The 18,840-nt window shown below is 40.0% G+C and overlaps 1 protein-coding gene across 11 annotated transcripts in view; it reads right to left on the bottom strand.

Annotated features, from left to right (window-relative positions):
- The window catches only part of PTPRM (protein tyrosine phosphatase receptor type M), an 864,300-nt gene that overhangs the window by 629,806 nt on the left and 215,654 nt on the right, over nucleotides 1–18,840 (bottom strand). For all 11 annotated transcript variants that reach the window (XM_033178310.1, XM_033178302.1, XM_033178303.1 and 8 more), the window contains exon 2: nucleotides 17,264–17,386. In XM_033178310.1, the coding sequence (XP_033034201.1) occupies nucleotides 17,264–17,386 (123 nt within the window). The remainder of the gene's footprint in view (nucleotides 1–17,263; nucleotides 17,387–18,840) is intronic.

The following is an 18,840-nucleotide window of genomic DNA, read 5'->3' as shown; positions in this document are numbered from 1 at the left end:
GCAACAGAGCGAGACTCCATCTCAAAAAAAAAAAAAAAAAAAGAGTTAGCAACCACTCCCATGAGCTACCTCGGAAGGTTACCTTCCTTTTCTTTTTAATTTACTAGGGGAAAGTTCATCAGCTTAGACAGAACTGGACTTAAGAATTTGAAAACCAGTCATTTTTCCCAGGTGATTAACAGAAATAGCAATAAAAGCAGGAAATGCAACAAATGGCATGACTTTCTAAAGGGCTTCACATCAATTAATATTTTTGAAAGGTTTTTATTGCATTTGTCAAAGATGAGTCTTAGAGAGATCTCCTCTGTAATACTCGTAGACTAGATATAAGTGAATCAGGGAGGAAAGAAAAATAATCACTTGAATCAGAAGACCTTTTCAAAATAAGACTGTTAATAATCCCTTCCTCTTTGTGTCAGTGGGTATGCAGAGCCACAGGCCACAGAGGAGAGCCTCTCTACCCGCTATGTTGACCTCAGAAAACTGTGACCAAACTTTACCCTGCTGGCTGAAAAAGGATCTGACCTCTGGGATTTACTCTGAATCAAAACATGGGCAGGATGCTGCCTGGGAAACGCTCACATGGGATTTAAACGTGCTCCCCTGGAGCTCAGTGGATTCTCTGTTCTGTGCTTTGCTGCGAATATGTCTCTAAAGAAAATATTGTTCTTATCTGCTGGGGAAGGTCAGTAATGATAATGACCTTATGAGACGCAAGAGTAACTAAGACCTCTTAACCAGGCCAAAAAGAGGAGGAAAAGAAGTGCAAAAGAGCATATTCATTAGCTCATTTGCAAAACCTGACACTGCATATTAATTAGAAGTCAAGCAAAGTCACCTGGGGCAACAGCAGAGGCCCCAGTGAAGGAGCAAAGAATTCCACGTCTCCATCTGCTGGGGGATTTTAGGAATTACCGAAATTGTAAAGTGTGGCATGGCTTAATTAACGCTTATCAACAATCTTATCAAAGATAAATCAAATGAGAAAAGAAGCTACTGCCTGATCTCAGGGGTAAGAAAATGCGAATGTTCATACTAATCACAACTATCGACTTTTATTAATTAAAGGTTGCAATGAAACAACACACCATTTCTCTTTTCAGTGCCAGGGTAACTGTATATGAACAAAATATAGGCATTTTATGAAGATAAGCGGTCTCTCAGCGAAGGCGACCCTTCCCTGCACAAGCACAATTATACTTGAGAAAGGACAATGATATATATTCAGCTTCCTAAAGATGCCAGCCAGAGCAAATGGGCAGATAGCGACTTCTGGCTGCCTTGATTACATCTATCAAATCTTAGCGTTTTCAGCCTGCTAGGGACTCCGGATAACAGGCCCTTTCTTAAGTGAGTCCCAGGCTTCAAAAACCACCATAATGGGTAGTCAATTAGTAGAGGAAATTGACTTTAGCAAGTCTATGCCACTTCATGAATTTAACTTTCTTTTCTTCCATTCAGTGCATTATTCTAATACTTGATTTTTCTGCCAAGTAAAGCACTGGTCAACTTTGCTAACCTCAGAAATCTGTTACCTCAGAAACCTTGCATATAGATCCTCCAAGACAATATTCAATGATAATAATAATCATCATCATCATTTAAAGACAGGGTCTCACTCCATCACCCAGGCTGGAGTGCAGTGGCACAATCACGGCTCACTGCAGCCTCGACCTCCCTGGCTCAAGAAATCCTCCTGCCTCAGCCTGCCAAGCAGCTGGGACTGTAGACATGTGTCAACAAGCCTGGCTAATTTATTATTTTTATTTTTGTAGAGACAGGGTCTTGCTATGTTGCCCAGACAGCGATTGAGCTTCTGGGCTCAAGCAATCCTCCCGCCTTGGCTTTCCAAAATGCTGGGATTGTAAGTGTGAGCCACTGTGCCCAGCCCAAGAGATGCTTTGTCTGATAGGACACAAAAACAGAGCTATTCCATACTGCATACTTCATAAGTATTTACTGAAAAAAAAAAAAGAACCAAAAAGCGAGAGAGGTCGTCCTCCTTCCTGCAGCTTAAATATTAACTATCTATAACAGCTGGACAAATCTAAAAAGATCATCAGACTCCCTTGGTCACCTTGCCCATGGCTATATTAAAAAGCTCAGATAATGTTTGTCTATGATGCCTTTCAAATATTAGCAAATTCTGTTAGAATTCATATCTTAGGAAATAAATATGTTGCCTTACAGAATTGGGCTATTGATAGGCATGTGACTGGTAAATTCACCTATGGGATTTGCTATCCATGCGCATGAAATTTCCATTAAGTACAATTTTCAAGTCTTTTGAAACATGTTTAGCCATCTTTGTATCATTTTGTCACTATACACTTCATAAAAGGCATTGGAATGATTTCATCATTACGATATATATGACAATTTCACTGTTAAAACTCCCAGAAGCAGCACTGCTGAAGGAACTTAAGATAGGCTCACTCATATATAAATATATTTAAATATTTCACTTTCTCCAACCCTCTACCATCCAGAAAGCCTACACCTAATTCCAAGTATATGAATACTACTCATACTTTCATATTTTTCCAAAGCAAAATATTTCATAATCTCAACCTTCATAGAATTAATATTTACAGCTCTGTGGCTTCATACAATGTAATTTTATGTGCATTATTTCATTTGATAGTCTAGTAAAATAGGCATTTATTACTATAAAGAGGGACTACTTCTCAATAACAGGAATGAATTATTTATATTGTCTTTATTCAAAAAGAAAAAGAAAATAATAACACTCTGGGATATTCTTTTGCAATGCTTCCAAAATCTTTTTCCCTTCTTTTTCTTCTCAACTCCTCTGAGCCTGTAACTGCAAATTATTAAGGTACGCTCATCACTTAGCATGGCCTAGGTCAGTCATTTTCAAAGTATCTGCCAGAGACCCCTGAAATCCCTGAGACCCTTTCAAGGAGGCCACAAGGTCAAAACTATTTTCACGATCATAAGAAGACATTATTTGACTTACTATTCTCAGTTCAAGCTCAACTTTCACAGGTGTACACCACTGCTCTGATGCCCAATGGAAGAGATGCTTATGGACTCTTCTGTTTTCAAACTTTCTCAGATTTAATTTCTAATTCAGAAAATATAAGTAGATATTACCCACTTGAACAAAAGCTCTGTGGATTTTTCAAAACATTTTCAGAGTATAAAGGGGTCCTAAGACCAAAGAGTTAGAGAACCATTCCACAACCCCAAAATCTCAGTGGCATACACAACACAGTTTATTTCTCATTCAGGCACACACCCACTGCAGTCATCTGAGTGTGTGTGAATGTGTGAGGAGCAAGGGAAGGTATTTGTACATCTTCCTCACTCAGGCATGTGGGCTAAAAGTGTCTCAATGCTTCCACAGTCACCATGGTGGGAAAAAGGGGAGAGAACACCTTGACTCTCATCCTGGTTCTAGAAGCTTCTGCCTGAAAATGGTACATGTCACTTTCACTCACACTCACCAGCCAAAGCATGCGGAGTAACATCTAAATCAAAGGCAACAGAGATGCCCAGTCTTCCCAAGTTTCTAGAAGGTGAAAGCTGGAAGCAGTCATTCAACAACACTAACAACCGCAGAGGCTATCTCTTATGACAGTTCATCTCTTCCCAGCATCTTTTCCAGAACTTATTCATCCTCATTACTCTTCATGGGGTCTAACACCAAACACACTTCAGGAAACATGGGGAGAAATGCTATTTAAATATGACACATGCAAGATAACTTATGTAAATTGGGTTTTCTCAAAACCATTAAGAAATACCAAGTGTAGAGAAAATACATTATGGTGAATGCTTCCCAAAGCTAGTACATAATACTGTTGTATAAAGTAGGCTCTCTAAAAGTCTTTGTTTGACTGATGTATAAAACCAATTATTTGTAATAATTTATGCCATCAACAAATGTCCAACACCTTTTTATAAGAGCAAGACTCAGATCAATTCAAATAAATTAACATTTCTGTCTGAACTGACTCATCCAGCCCAAGTAACAAATTCACATGTCAGTGGTGGGTTGACCCAATGACCCATCTGCTAAAATATACAAACTGTATCATTTCGTTTTCCAAATAACAAGCATTGATTGCAGTGTTAGAAAGGTCACTTGTCATCAGTTCAGTGGTTGACCTACTGGCAAATTGCAGCCTGTCACTCCACAGTAAGCCAGGACAATCAGCAGAAACTAAGGGATGTTTTGATTATAGAGTACAATTAGGGAGGTGACACCATTTTCACAAGGTGTGTAACAAGATGCATCTTCAACAGAGAAAAAAGACGTGTCATGAGAAGGCATATGATGGTTTTCATAATTTCCCAAGATGACTATCAGAAACCTCATTTATTTATACTTACTTTGAAAAGCACTGGATCAAACCCAATCTGCGCCTTCAAGTTTTATGCCAAGGATTTCAATATTTTATCCATTTTCTATGGGTAACAGAATAAATATAAAAGATACCTCTTTCAAGGAAAGATACAAAACAAAGAAATATACAATTAAGAAACAACCCCATATTAGAGGAACCAAAACATACAAACAAGGACTGGTCATTTGAAAACCAAATTTTCAGTGACGCCTTCTCTAAAAGTGCCACTCTATTCATATGCTACTCCACATATCCAATTAGACACTTACTAATGCTGCATAATCAGTTGTTTCAATTTGTCCACCCACAAGACAGAGGCACTACGATTGTCCGGCAGACAATTAATTAAATAGCTATATTTATTTCTCTTTCGACCACTTAAGCTTTTACATATCGCTTTAAGATATAATTCATCACAATCTCCTAGAATAAAGTATCAGTTAACTATGCATTAAAGGCCACTTATTTAAAATAATGATCTGCACAATCATCTAGTGGAGTCTGCCAAGAAATTCTGTATAATTTTTTTCTGTATTCAGTCCCATATTATAGATAGGGTACAAATGAATGCAAGCATGTATCCAAAAATAAAATTTAATAATTCCTTATGCATTTTCCTACAAAGCTAACCACCAAAATATCTACCAATAGGATAAGAATCTTTATATGTGAGACACCCACTGAGGCATAAAACCATGTGAAGCACTTGTCCTATTTAAGAAAGTCCTAAAATTACACCCTTTAAGTTAGTGGCTCCAAATCGGTGTTACGTAAGTCCATCAGCTCTACTAAACCTCTCCAGTAATGACCAACGATCATCACGATATGCTCAGAAAGTGAAGACGTGGCTCAACTTGGGTTTTGTAAATAAACACTTTCAATGCAATTTGAGAGAACAGCATTTTGCCTAAAATGCACTAGTGGAGAAAAATTGTGTTGGCATGACATGAAGTCGGTGTAACTCAATTAATGTCTCCTGTTGCCCCACATTTATACTGCAAATTTTGCTTAGCTTCAAAAGTATAGAAAAATTAAGAAAGTAATAAATACACACTTCCCTTAGACTCAACACTTGTTAACATCTTACCATATCTGTACACATGTGCGCTCTCTCTGTAAACACAGACACACACACACACACACACACACTCTCTCTCTCTTCATTTTCTGCAAAGACATCCTAACACTTGTATCTTCTAACACTTCAGCATGAATCTCCCGAGAATGAGGGTATTCTCCTACAGATTCATATGCTTTTTGGTACTCATTTACTAACCAAATTTCCTTATTATGTCTTTTCTGGAGACATTCTCATCAGAAATTCTGAATTTTCCTCACACATACTCAATTAAATATTTTCTTTTCTTCCCACTTTGCCAGAAATCAACAGTCAAATCACCCTCTTCCTTCATATCCTTCACCAGCTCATCGCCTATGTCTGGACCTCTTTCTCTTCCCATTCCATGTACTAGGCAGTCCCTGGAACTACATGCAGTTTCCCAGGCAGCCTTGTGAACACCTGTGCTCCCTTCCCACCCCTCACTGCCTTTACACAGGATGTCCTTCTGTCTGGTATTTCTACCTGTTCCAACATCACGACTCACCTTCTCTTGCCCCTCTTGGGTGTTCCCACCTCCTGGAAGCCTTCCCCTTGGCCTCACCCCACCAGCCTCCATCTGGGTGGCAGCCTTCTTGGGCTCAGAGCAGACAAATGGAGCTTCCCCCAGAGCACTCACTCGTAACACCATTTCTGCATGGCCTGGAAGACTGCAGGTTGACGTCTCACTGCATCCCTGGTGACTGGAACAGCACCTTGCACACAGCAGTGCTCAAAAAGCAGTGTCATTGTCAAAATAAAAATGTTGAGACAAATCTCTGAATTTAATGTTTTATTCAGGAGAAAAGAACTGCAATTTGGGCATACATGAAAACCAGGTAGTCTTGGTACATCCGAAGAATATAGAAGGTTGGAGGTTTTATAAAAAGCTGAAACAGTTTTATAAAAAGCTGAAACATAGTTTCTAGTGCCATAGTTCATTGGCACCAGAAAAGTTTGGGGAAGCTGGCAAGCTCTGATTGTTGAGTGGCTATGGTGGGTAAGGCGGTGGGATAAAAGGAGTTTTAGGAGTCACAGCAGGTATTCCAGGAACTATTAGATAAAACTGGTTTCTGGTTACAGCAGGCAGCTTCAGCAGCTGGGCTGGCAGAGAATGACATACTTGGAGCAATGGTGCTTTTCCCCCAGCCTCTTGACTATTTTAGTTAGGTATGACAAGAATGACCCAATTCGTAGGATCACCTTTCACAGTCGGAGGGAACTTCTATTTGTTCCTGGTCTTAAGGTGAAAAGGATCATCTGGGTCTAACAATAATTTATTTAAATGTATTCAGCTCTTTGACTTCTTGGACTATGGAAACTCTGGACAGCCAGTTTTTTATGGGGGACCCTGTAATGATCCCCCATAGGCAGAAGGAGAATACAGTGAAGTAGTGCCCTAGCCACACACAACTTTCAAGGCCTTCCCCATCCTGGTGTCAATGTGAGGGATCTTCTAACATCACCATCCACTGCCCAGTGGGTTGTGCCGGCTAGCACAGTGATGGCCCACTCCAAACCCCTGTGACTCCACGGATCCACCCCATGTAAAGACAAGCCACTGGGCTGGGCACAGTGGCTGCCACCTGTAATTCCAGTGCTTTGGGAGGCCAAGGCAGAAGGATTACTTGAGCCCAGGAGTTCAAGATTAGCCTGGGCAAGATAGCAAAGCCCTGTCTCTACACACACACACACACACACACACACACACACACAATTAAAAATTAGCCAGGCATCATGGCATGCACCTGTAGTCCCAGATACTCCAGAGGCCCAAGCAGAAGGATCCCTTGAGCCCACGAGTTTGATGCTGCAGTGAGCTATGATCACTCCACTGCACTCCAACATAGGAAACAAAGCAAGATCCCATCTCTAAAAATAAATTAATTAATTAATAATAAAAAGGGCACTGTTCTGCTGCCCTGAATCCAAGTGGCAAGTTGTCGTCAGGCCTTGGACTTTCTGCTCTTTAGAGAAAATGTTTTCCAAAATCAGCTCCATCTCAACCCACCAACCCCTCTGACTCTGAGACTAAGGGAATGTCCATGAGTGTCACATCGAAACACTGTCCCTTTCTTGACTCATATTGCCAAGGTGGGCTTCTCTGTCCCAGTAAATTGGCTCTGCTCAGCATGAGTCCCTCACACCATGGAACCCAGCAGGTGGAACACACAGGCCGTGAGAGCTGAGTGAATCCTTGGTGCATATTTTCAGGAAAGGCAGCATAACCATCCCATTGCTGATCGCCCTTAGTCCTCATCTCTCACCCGCTCCACTACCAGATGCTAACTAAAAGATGTACAACACCTGTCATGATCGGCCTGTTTATGCCACTACTTGGCTCCACATAACTCTTATGATGTCATCCTGCACAATTTTACGGGAAATTTAAGCAGGAAATAAAACTATTGAAACACATATTTATAAACATGGGCTAACTTGTATACTTTTTAGCAAATATTTAAAACACAGCTTAGTCACTATTCTTACTTTTTGTAAGCTTCCAATCTGCCGAGACCAGAATTTGGAACAAATTTAAAGGAAAACATTTGCTGAATGCTAAATATAAACTATTGAAATAAGTGGCCATACATAATACAGTGGCTGGCACTGGCCCCCTTGGTACTGTGTGGTATTAAAAATCAAAACAGTTTTTAAAGAATGACAGCTTCAATCACTGAAAGTTTTTGTACAGAAAAACTGCATCACTGAAAACATTATGCTGTATGACATAAGCCAGGCACAAAAGGACAGCACTGTATGACTCCACTTACATAAGCTACCTAGAGTGGCCAAATTCATAGAGACAAAAAGTGGAACAGTGGTTGCCAGGGCTGGGGGAGGAGGAAGGAGGAGTTAGAGTTTAATAGGTACAGAGTTTCAGTTGGGGGAAGACGCAGAAGTTCTGGAGAAGGACGATGGTGATAGCTGTACAATGTGAATGCATTTATAATGCACTGAACTGTACACTTAAAAATGGTTCACATAGTAAATTTGATGCTATGTATATTCTACTACTTTTTTTAAAAAGGAGGAAAACACCAAATCAGATGTGTAATTCAAGAACTAAAATCCTTCCTTCCTTCCTTCCTTCCTTAATTAACATGAAATGTGATCCCTACCTTTGGCTCCATCAGGGAGAACCCTCCCCTGTACACCCATTACCCACACAACCAGTGAGGGCCACTGAAGGGGCACATGGTGTCCACACATGTGGAAATGAGGCTACACAGAGCCTGCGGTGTTTCACTAAGTGCTCCCCACAGGTCACGGACATGAAATGGTTTGTTTTTTCATAATCATCTAAAGTTATTTTTCTAAATTTTGTAATTTCAAAACTGCTGAGAGACTACAACTCCAGTCCAATTTATTTTGCTTTGTCTCATCATTCACCATATAAAACCTGACTGTAAACTCATTCTAAGCCTCACCATGGTGGTCTGAGTAAGACCTAGGGAGGACGAATACTCACTAGTGATTATAATACAGCTAGATCTCAGGTGGGAGTCTCAGTGTGGACAACTGAAAGAGATATTCAAGGAAGGATAGTAATTCAGTTTTCGTTTCTTGGGTTCAGTGACTGGAATTATTCAGATTCCACTAAAAAAAAGTCAAATTCAAAGCCCACCTCCCAAATATTTTAAGTGTTAATTTTTATTATAAAGTTAGACTTGGTTATAAAGGAAATGTGTCAGATAGAAACGATGGGGCAATAACCTCAAATCCTACCGTCCAGATAAAAAACACTGTTAGATGGACACAAACATGGGAATGAACGATAGACAATGGGGACTACTTGTGGGGAATGGTGGGATGGGGGTATGGGCTGGAAGGCTACCTATGAGGACTATGCTCACTACCTGGGTGATGGGATCATTTGTATACCAAGCCTCAGCAACACGCAATTTACCCATTTAACAAACCTACACATGTATCCCCTGAACCTAAAATAAAAGAAGAAGAAAAAAATCAGTGTATTTTGTTGTATGCAAATTCCACATTAATTTTTTACAAATTAAAAACAAATCTTGGCTCTTAAAAAAACAGGCACTGCTGCATCTAAATATCTGAAAATGTCATGAGATATTAATAGGGTTTTGAAACAAATATACTGATTAAAGATTTTTTTTAATTATTGTATTTTAATAGACTTCTTTCAGCTTGGGGCTTTTTAATCCAATCAAAAATTAGATGAAGATTTCCATCTTCTATTTCTTACCTGGCGTAATTCAGAAGAGACAATAAGAATTTACCAAAAGCTGCCCATTTAGCTGAGCCAAAATTAAGCTCAGAGATGAATTCAAACAAATTGCCTCCACATTATTTAATAATACTAACAAAGTGAATAAATCTGTTGAACGTTGCACTGGGCCAGGTTAAAGGCTAAGCTCCTGGTGTGTATTATTGGGTCTCACCTGGTCAGTAACTCTTTGAGGTAGGTTTTAAATGTCTTCCCATGGCTTCCAGGGTCCTGTGTGGTCTGACTCCCACCCCTAGATCCAGCAGAGCACATCCCTGCCCTTCCCTATGCTGGATCACTCAGCCTCCATGGCCTCTTTGCCTTGACAGGATTCAGGTCTTTACTCAAAGATGCATCCTCAGAAAAGCTGCCCTTGTCTGCAACGCCCATTGCTCTCTAAGGCTTTATCCTGATTCCTCTTCAGCATTCTTGGCACTTCCCACCATGACAGTCTGTTTTCTCCACTTACCTGTGGACTGCCTGCCTCCTCGATGGGATTTAATCATCAAGAGGCTAGAAACTCCGTTGCTACAGCTCTAGCACCTACAGCCAGGACCATGGTAGTCACTCCATGAACAGCTATTACTAATATTTTATAGACAATAGGACTAAAATGGGGAGCTTCAGAACTTGCCCAAAGTCAACAGCTACACATTGATAGAGCCAGCAGCTGACCTGGGCAGGGCACGTAGACCCACGGTCAACAGCCTGCACATTCATTTCAAGAAGATCCAAATGTATGCACCTGAAATGAAAGACTAGCCTCTTCCCCAGATGCATGTTCTCACGTGAAGAGAATAAGCAAGGGTACTCCAAAGAACAAAAGTGAAGGCTGTCATTCTCCCACGGATGCCTGGGTAAAGTGTTCTTTTTCTGAACTTCAGTTTCCTATGTTGTAAAATGAGGATAATGCCACCCAATCTCCCAGGCCCATGATGATGACCAAATGATACAGAGCAAAAAAGCAAATGTTGTTAACTGCTTAGTGTCATGTACATATACAAGATTACTTTGTTTTCTAAGGCAGACTGATCTGAAAATACTGTGTGTGCAGTTACTTGCCTAAGATTTAGACTTTTTATCTTACTTTTTTTTAAAGAAAGCTATATGGAAAGCTAGATTTGATGCTTTAATGTGCTGGGTCTGATGAACTATATTTTGGATTACCTCTTAAATACTCATGACTAGAAAGTCATTACTAAATGTGGGGGCCAGGTGCGGTTGCCCACACCTGCAATCCCAGCACTTTGGGAGGCCGAGGCAGGCGAATCACGAGGTCAGATCGAGACCATCCTGGCTAACACAGTGAAACCCCCTCTCTACTAAACATACAAAAAATTAGCTGGGCGTGGTGGCGGGCACCTGTAGCCCCAGCTGCTCGGGAGGCTGAGGCAGGAGAATGGCGTGAACCCAGAGACGGAGCTTGCAGTGAGCCGAGATTGCGCCACTGCACTCCAGCCTGGGCGACAGAGCGAGACTCCGTCTCAATGAATGAATGAATGAATGAATGAGGGAAATGTGGTTTTCTAGCATATAATCGTAAGCCCGTCCAGGAACGATCTTATCAGACTAAGCAGATAAGGTAGGCTGAGAAGAGGGTCTTTATTTGTTTCACTTGGTGAAAAATCTCAGGCATCTAAAACAATGCATAGCACACAGCAGGTGTTTAATAAACATTTGTTGAATGTTGACTGATTTGAAAGAACGAATAGGATAATTAGAGAACTGTCTGAATATTCTGTGCCAAAATCATTTCTCACTGGTGACATGCTGAAATTTAAGAGGGGAAAAGTATGTTCAAGCCCACTGTCATCTTCCCTTCATTACTCTCTAAGACCTGAATAAGCCCTGAAGTGTGAATAAATAGGGAAGTCTTCCCTAGCACAAGGAAAATGTGTCTGATAAGTGCATCCAAAGAGAAAACTTCAATTACTTTGTCTGTCAATCCATCTTCCTTCCCAAATGTGAAACTGACTCTAAACAAATATATGTAGTCATTTTTCTATTTTCTGGGTCATCACACAGAGTGCACACTGCGGCCCCATCCTGACACTTTCCTCTCTGTGTTTCATGCGGGCACCCACCGACATGATTTGATTCTTAGTCACAACATCTCCATGAAAATTAGCAGCAGCATCATTCCCAACTCCCCACAGGTATAACTGAGACATGGAAAGCTAAATGAGCTTTATGTAGTCCCATGCTATACTACTGGAAAAATACTAAGAGAATTATGTTATCCCAACACCGATATCCACTTTCACTCAATTACAGCCTTTTAGAGGTAAGAAAACTTAAGGGGACAACACAGACTATAAATACATGTCATGAGTATCAAATAGCTACGGTTATAGCTATGATTATAAGTTACCTTTACATTCTTAGTATTGTAGATGAATTTGATTATTTAATTTTTTTATAAAACAGGGTTGTATTTTTAAGCATATAGAATCTATTAAGTATCAGTGGTATAGAACTGGAACACTGAGGTACAAGTACACAAAATACCACATTATCAAACCAGGTAGGTGTTTTTACATCATAAAACTCTTTTTAAAGTTTCTAATCTATGTGATAATTATAGAATGTGCTATAGTATACAAAGTGATAGAATGCAAGAGTGCTAACAAAATACACCAGTTACTATATCAAGATTTTTGTGCTCAAAGTAGCAATCCTTATGACAAAGTTCAAAAAATGTCCCCACCGTGGGCCAGGCGCAGTGGCTCACGCCTGTAATCCCCACACTTTGGGAGGCTGAGGCAGGTGGATCATCTGAGGTCAGGAGTTCCAGATCAGCCTGGCCAACATGGTGAAACCCCGTCTCTACTAAAAATACAAAAACTAGCTGGACGTGGTGGCAGGTGCCCGTAGTCCCAGCTAGCTACTTGGGAGGCTGAGGCAGGAGAATCACTTGAACCAGGACGGGAAGTGGTGGGGGGCTGCAGAGGTTGCAGTGATCTGAAATCGTGCCACTTCATTCCAGCCTGGGTGGAAGAGCAAAACTCTGCTTCAAAAAAATAAAAATTTAAAAAAAAAGAAATTTCCCCATTGCTAATAGAGAAGATCAACTGATATGAAATGAATCACTCACTCACTGATAAAAGAGAAATTAGGTTTGGCATGGTTTCACCACCAAAAAAAACCGTGATGACTCAGAGCTAGCAGCAAAAGTTTAATCTACTATGACATGAATGTTCACTTGAAATAAAAAATTTAAACAGCATTTAGTATTTATTTGCCCTAAATATGTATTTCCAGAGCTAACGTCACTGCTCCAGAGTAGTTATCAAGCCAGCTTGCCTAAAGCTCCAAACTGCATTTTAACTTTTTAAATGTGGTTAAAAATAACCTCACACATGAGGATATAGGGAAACAAATCTATACACTGGAGCACTAGCCTTTAAAAAGACAGAAAAAGTAAAAAGCTAAAAATTAGAATGAAATGTTAGTCTCTCACTGTCATAACTTTTAAATTCATCTTGATGAATTATTACTCTTCATTTATAAAGATGGGGTCTTCCGATGTTGTCCAGGATGGTCTCGAACTGCTGGACTCAAGCAATTCTCTCACCTCAGCCTCCCAAAGTGCCAGCATGACAGGCATGAGCCACCACACCCGGCCCTTGATGAATTATTCACTTATTAGAGTTACAGGAGTGTGACAAAGATTTAGGTACTAAAAAAAATAAAGAAAATCACATCACAATGCTTTCCAAGAGGTAGCAAATTTAAGGCAATTATAGAGGAAATCTCTAATCGTGTTTTTTTTTCTTACTGATTTTAATAGCCCCATGTTTAGAAAACACATCTTCTGAAAGTGAGAGAAAATGTGAAATGTTTGTAGATTAATAATTACATGAATATAGAAAACAACAACAATATAAACCATGGGTCCAAAACAACAATTACATGCTGATGCCAAAATGGTCTAAGACAGGTATCAGCAACATTCTTCCGTAAGGGGCCAGAGTATAAGTATCTTATGCTTTGTGGACCAGTCTCTATTGCAACTACTAAACTCTGTCACTGTAGCTTGAAACCAACCACTGGACACCATTTAAGCAAATGGGCATGGCTGTGTGTCAGTAAAACTTTACTTGTGAACGTTGCATTTTGAATTTCACATCACAAAATTTTATTATTCTTTTTGCTTTTTTACAACAATTAAAATATGTAACAACCACTCTTAGCTCACAAGCCACACAAAAACTGGCAGCAAGCTGGATTTGATCAGTAGGACAGTTTGCCAACTCTCGGTCTCTATAGTGTTACCGAACCAACCTGTATACATGATACAAATACACATACCATGAAAGAATAAATCCAATCGTATTCTACATACAGGTGTAGAAAATTTGCCCTCAAAAAGCTATGGTTCTATCTGATTTTCCTACCCATTTACCCTGAGAAATGCATAAGAGTCATTTCTGTTTTAGCACAGGAAAACCAGCCTTGGAATCATTTTTTGAAAGGAATAAATCATATTATACACATTAATGGAAGAGGACAAGAAGAAAAAGAAGGTGAAAACCCCTGAAACTAAGTAGCATTTAAAACTTATGGCTGTATATACATACTGGAGACTCAGTTTAAAAATCTAGACTTTAGGATAGTACATGCATGTTTAGAAGATGCTGTTTCCTCACTTCTAACAATGTTGCTTTGAGAATGGAACTCCTCTCTTTGGTCGATGGATCAGCTGGGTACAGCTCCACGTTCTTTTATAAAATACTGGGTTTATACTGAGAAACTGCTTTTAGAACACTTCCAGTCTATAGCACACTTAATTACATATCATTTTAGATTGTTCACTAATTGTATTTTTGTAACTTTTCTTCCCCAAGTAGATAAGTTCCTAAAGAGAAAAAAGTCACTTCTTTTTTTTTTTTTTTTTTTTTTTGAGGCGGAGTCTCGCTCTGTCGCCCGGACTGGAGTGCAGTGGCCGGATCTCAGCTCACTGCAAGCTCCGCCTCCCGGGTTTATGCCATTCTCCATTCTCCTGCCTCAGCCTCCCGAGTAGCTGGGACTACAGGCGCCCGCTACCTCGCCCGGCTAGTTTTTGTATTTTTAGTAGAGACGGGGTTTCACTGTGTTAGCCAGGATGGTCTCGATCTCCTGACCTCGTGATCCGCCCGTCTCGGCCTCCCAAAGTGCTGGGATTACAGGCTTGAGCCACCGCGCCCGGCCAAAAAGTCACTTCTTATAATCCTTCCTCTCCTACAATAATTACCATCATGTTTAGTATACACTGGGGCCCAAAAACAATTTCTAATGACTAAAGTTTGTTTAATGGGTAGTAAAGAGAGAAAAAAAAGAAATACCCGTATTTTCAGTTCTATATTATGGCAAAAATATTTAATCTGATGGAGCAAGGACAGTTTTCAGAAATCTGATCTGCACCCCTGTGCATAAGCACGGCCAGAGGGGTGGGGGAATTGCCAGTCCTTCCCTTTCCTCACTCAAATACTGACACCTAAACCACTCTCAGATCCAAACAATGAGTTGCAATCCGTTTGGGGGTGAGGGTCCAAAACACACCTTCTGTAACTATCAGAATAAGACAGACTTGACGAAAGGGTTGCAAGATGTACCACTCAGAGATCTTAAGCTACAAAGGCCTAATATTACTTATCAAGTATTCTATTCATCAACAGAAGACTAAATCATAAGAAAACATATAAATGCCTCCATGTCATTCTTCTCAAGTCAGAAGAGCCTTCAAAGGCCATATATGTGCAGCATCACTTCCTCTTCATTCACCTTTGTTCTTTCAGTTACCTAACTGGCTGTGCCAGAATACACCTGGGCTTTGATCTTTACTACCATTTTTTTAACGGCCTGTGCTAGAAACCTATGCTTTTAATATTTTAAAGTTGGCAACTTAGTCTAAGATGGGCCACTGAAAAAAAGAAAAGGACAAGACGGTGACAAGAAATGATTTCTTTGGCCTCATTTATCAAGGGAGGTGAGTTATCTTGTGGCAGAAATAGAGTCAAGAGAGGCTAGAAAAGATTCTGAAATACTTGGGCTTCTTTTTGAAAGTTAATTTTTTCAAGTCAAGTTTTGATTTAAGAACAAAAATAATGAAATCAACTACCCAATGTGAAATATTTCAAATTTTTTATCAAATGAGGAGTTAATAGACAAAGCAAGAGTGAGTGCATTCTTCTGGGGCAATCTACCACTACTAATCTAAGGGCCTCCCCACTCTCATGGCCTCAGCCAGCCCAGCCTCACTGGACACAGGCTGGGTCCTCTTGAGAGGGCAGAAAAGACCAAAAGGCCATTGGGGGAGACACTGTTTTGGGAAACGATGGCCCCACAGGAGAAGCGCAGCTGTGTTCTCCTCTTCCCCTCTCTTTATTACTGACAGGAACAGAAGCAGGAACTGGAATTTGGAAAAGCAACTAAAGCTGATTTAAACAGTCCTATTCAACAGCACACACGTATACAAGAGAACAGGAGACATAGAAAAGGAGGGTGTGAGCTGCAGCTGCAAAGAGATAACCAACAGCTAGAAAGGCTTTGAGTCCAGTGAAGCCATAGTGATAAAGAGCTCAATGCTCCCTTCTTTGAAGCTACAAGGAGTTAAATGTGGGAAGGAGAGGGCAGGAACAGTGGGCATCATACCGTCAAAGTTTAGTGACAACATTAAACTCTACTTCACATTTAAAAGCTACCTTTACAAGATTACTTACTAAATGTAATGATTCCTATGCTTTGGAGCATTAATGAAAAACTCTGCATTCATTAAAAAGTATAAAAATTGTGTTGTATCTGAAATCCCAATCAGAATATGTTTCACAGTTTGAAACCTGAATGGCGCAAACTCATCACCGAATCTGCAGACCTAAAGTCCGAAAGGGATGCTCAGTGTCATAGCCTGAAAAAGGGTCCATCGCAGTAATCAAGCTCCAAGCTGATTAGACTTCACTAGCCACCATCTTCCTACTTTTCCCTCCCAATAAGAAGTAGAATTCTTTTTGGTGTTCAGTGAAACACATCTTTCACTCATCAGAAATTCACTAAACATTTCTTCAGTGGAAAAAATACCCACATTTATGCATTGCCATTTCATCTTCAGAACACTTTCAAGATCACTGGGTATTCTCCTAGATCTCCCAGGTGCCAAGTGAGTCCCTGAGGCTGAGAAAAGTCCCCCACCAAGGCCTCCTATCTGGGATGGATGGAGACTGTTATTTGGATTCCCCAACTGGAGTTTCACCCCTTAGACACATTTGCCAGCAGAGATCTCAATCTTTTTCTCATATCTGCTGCTTGGGAAAAGATCAACTGGGTAATGCCCACTAATCTAGCTAAGGGGCACTTGCAAATAAAAGAAGTATAATTTAGACTTTAAGGGGAGAGAGATAAAACTTTTAAAACCTATCCTCTTAATTGCACCACTCTCACTAGCTAATTCAACTTTGACTGCCATATCCAAAGACCAACACCTTCACTCATTTAACCAATATCCAGTGAACACATACTGTGATTGAGACTCTTGTGTTCCTCTTTATTTTAAAACAAAACTTAAAACTGAAAGCAAACCTGATGGCATCCATGGATCAGAAGTCGGTTTGGTCAAGGTGTTCACTTGCTCCCAATTGAAGTCATCATCTTCAGATTGACTATATCCACATGTGCTATATGGCTCATCAAAGAGGCAGCCACCTAAAATGTAGAAGAATAAAAAGTAATGTAAATACCAACCAGACCTCTGGAATAAGCTATGATGATTGCAGGAAGCCTTAGACTTGATGGCAAGTTTGATGCCAAACTAAATCTGATTAGGTCTTTCTACTCAGGAGCTGTGCATCCAACACTTACTGATCCCTTGCCGAGTGCTGCTGAATATTAACCATGCCTCACCCACACCGCTGTATTATGCAGCTCTCCAAAAGCAATCTAATGTTGGTAGAAGCCAACTGAAGGTAAGACCTGGCCAGGCATGGTGGCTCATGCCTGTAATACCAGCACTTTGGGAGGCTGAGGTGGGCGAATCACCTGAGGTCAGGAGTTCGAGACCAGCCTGGCCAACATGGTGAAACCCTGTCTCCACAAAAATACAAAAATTAGCCAGGCATGATGGTGGGTGCCTGTAATCCCAGCTACTCGAGAGGCTGAGACGGAAGAATCGCTTGAACCTGAGAGGTGGAGGTTACAATGAGCTGAGATCATGCCACTGCACTCCAGCCTGGGCGACAGGGCAAGACTCTATGTCAAAAAAAAAAAAAAAAAGAAAGTAAGACCTAAGCAAATTTAAAATCTGTAGTTTCCAGATGTATAGTAATTTGAAAAACTGCTCTTGCATTCAAAATTTTAAGAGAACTGACTTAAATGTTCAACATGTTTCCAATAAAGAAAAAACACTTATAATTTGTCCAAAAAAATGAAAAAAGAAATGCTTTCACCACAATCCTGGCACAATAGTGGAGGACAAGATGCAGTACAAACCATGGCACAACTTGCAAAATATTTTCCAAATACTTATTCCAAATCTAACAAAGAGACAAAGTTTTACTTTAATACTTTGGAGATTTGAGGTCTCAAAATTAAAAGAGATGATAAATTCACTTACAGTCTATACAAGTTTTAAAGGCAAAAATAAATTCAAGACTAAGCATGTGGTAAACATCTGCTTAATTCTGGTACTAGAAATGAAACTACTTAAATGAAAAAAAACAAAGAATAATAGAAAATGCAGCATATACATAGCAATTCAGCTGTTTCAGCATCAATAGCATTCAGCACATTAATGATTTTGTCCCATCCCATATCCTCTTGAATGCCTCCTGTTACTTTTTTTAGTATCAGATCTTTTCTCCACGTTTCACATGGGGAAGTGATTAATTACATTGATCTTATTATTATGAAAATGCTACTATCCATCATATAATGCTATTAATCATATTAATTCAAAAAATTATAATTGTTTGCCACTAATGACAATTAAGTGTTCTGGTTCAAGAAAACATGAATTTAAGAATATTTTTACATTATGTCCACAATGTGTGTCCTGTTGGCAAGAAGGTAAGTAAAACAGCCATTGTCCAACCTCAGAGCGAAAACAGATGTTAGAGGTCACCTGGTCCAGCTTATATCCAAATGCTTAGGTCAACTGTACA

The sequence above is a fragment of the Trachypithecus francoisi genome, unplaced genomic scaffold (assembly GCF_009764315.1).
Source record: "Trachypithecus francoisi isolate TF-2019V2 unplaced genomic scaffold, Tfra_2.0 Lachesis_group19, whole genome shotgun sequence".
In the NCBI taxonomy this organism is placed as follows: Eukaryota; Metazoa; Chordata; class Mammalia; order Primates; family Cercopithecidae; genus Trachypithecus; species Trachypithecus francoisi.
The sequence above is the reverse complement of the archived record's forward strand: the minus strand, read 5'-3'. Positions and strand labels throughout refer to the sequence as shown.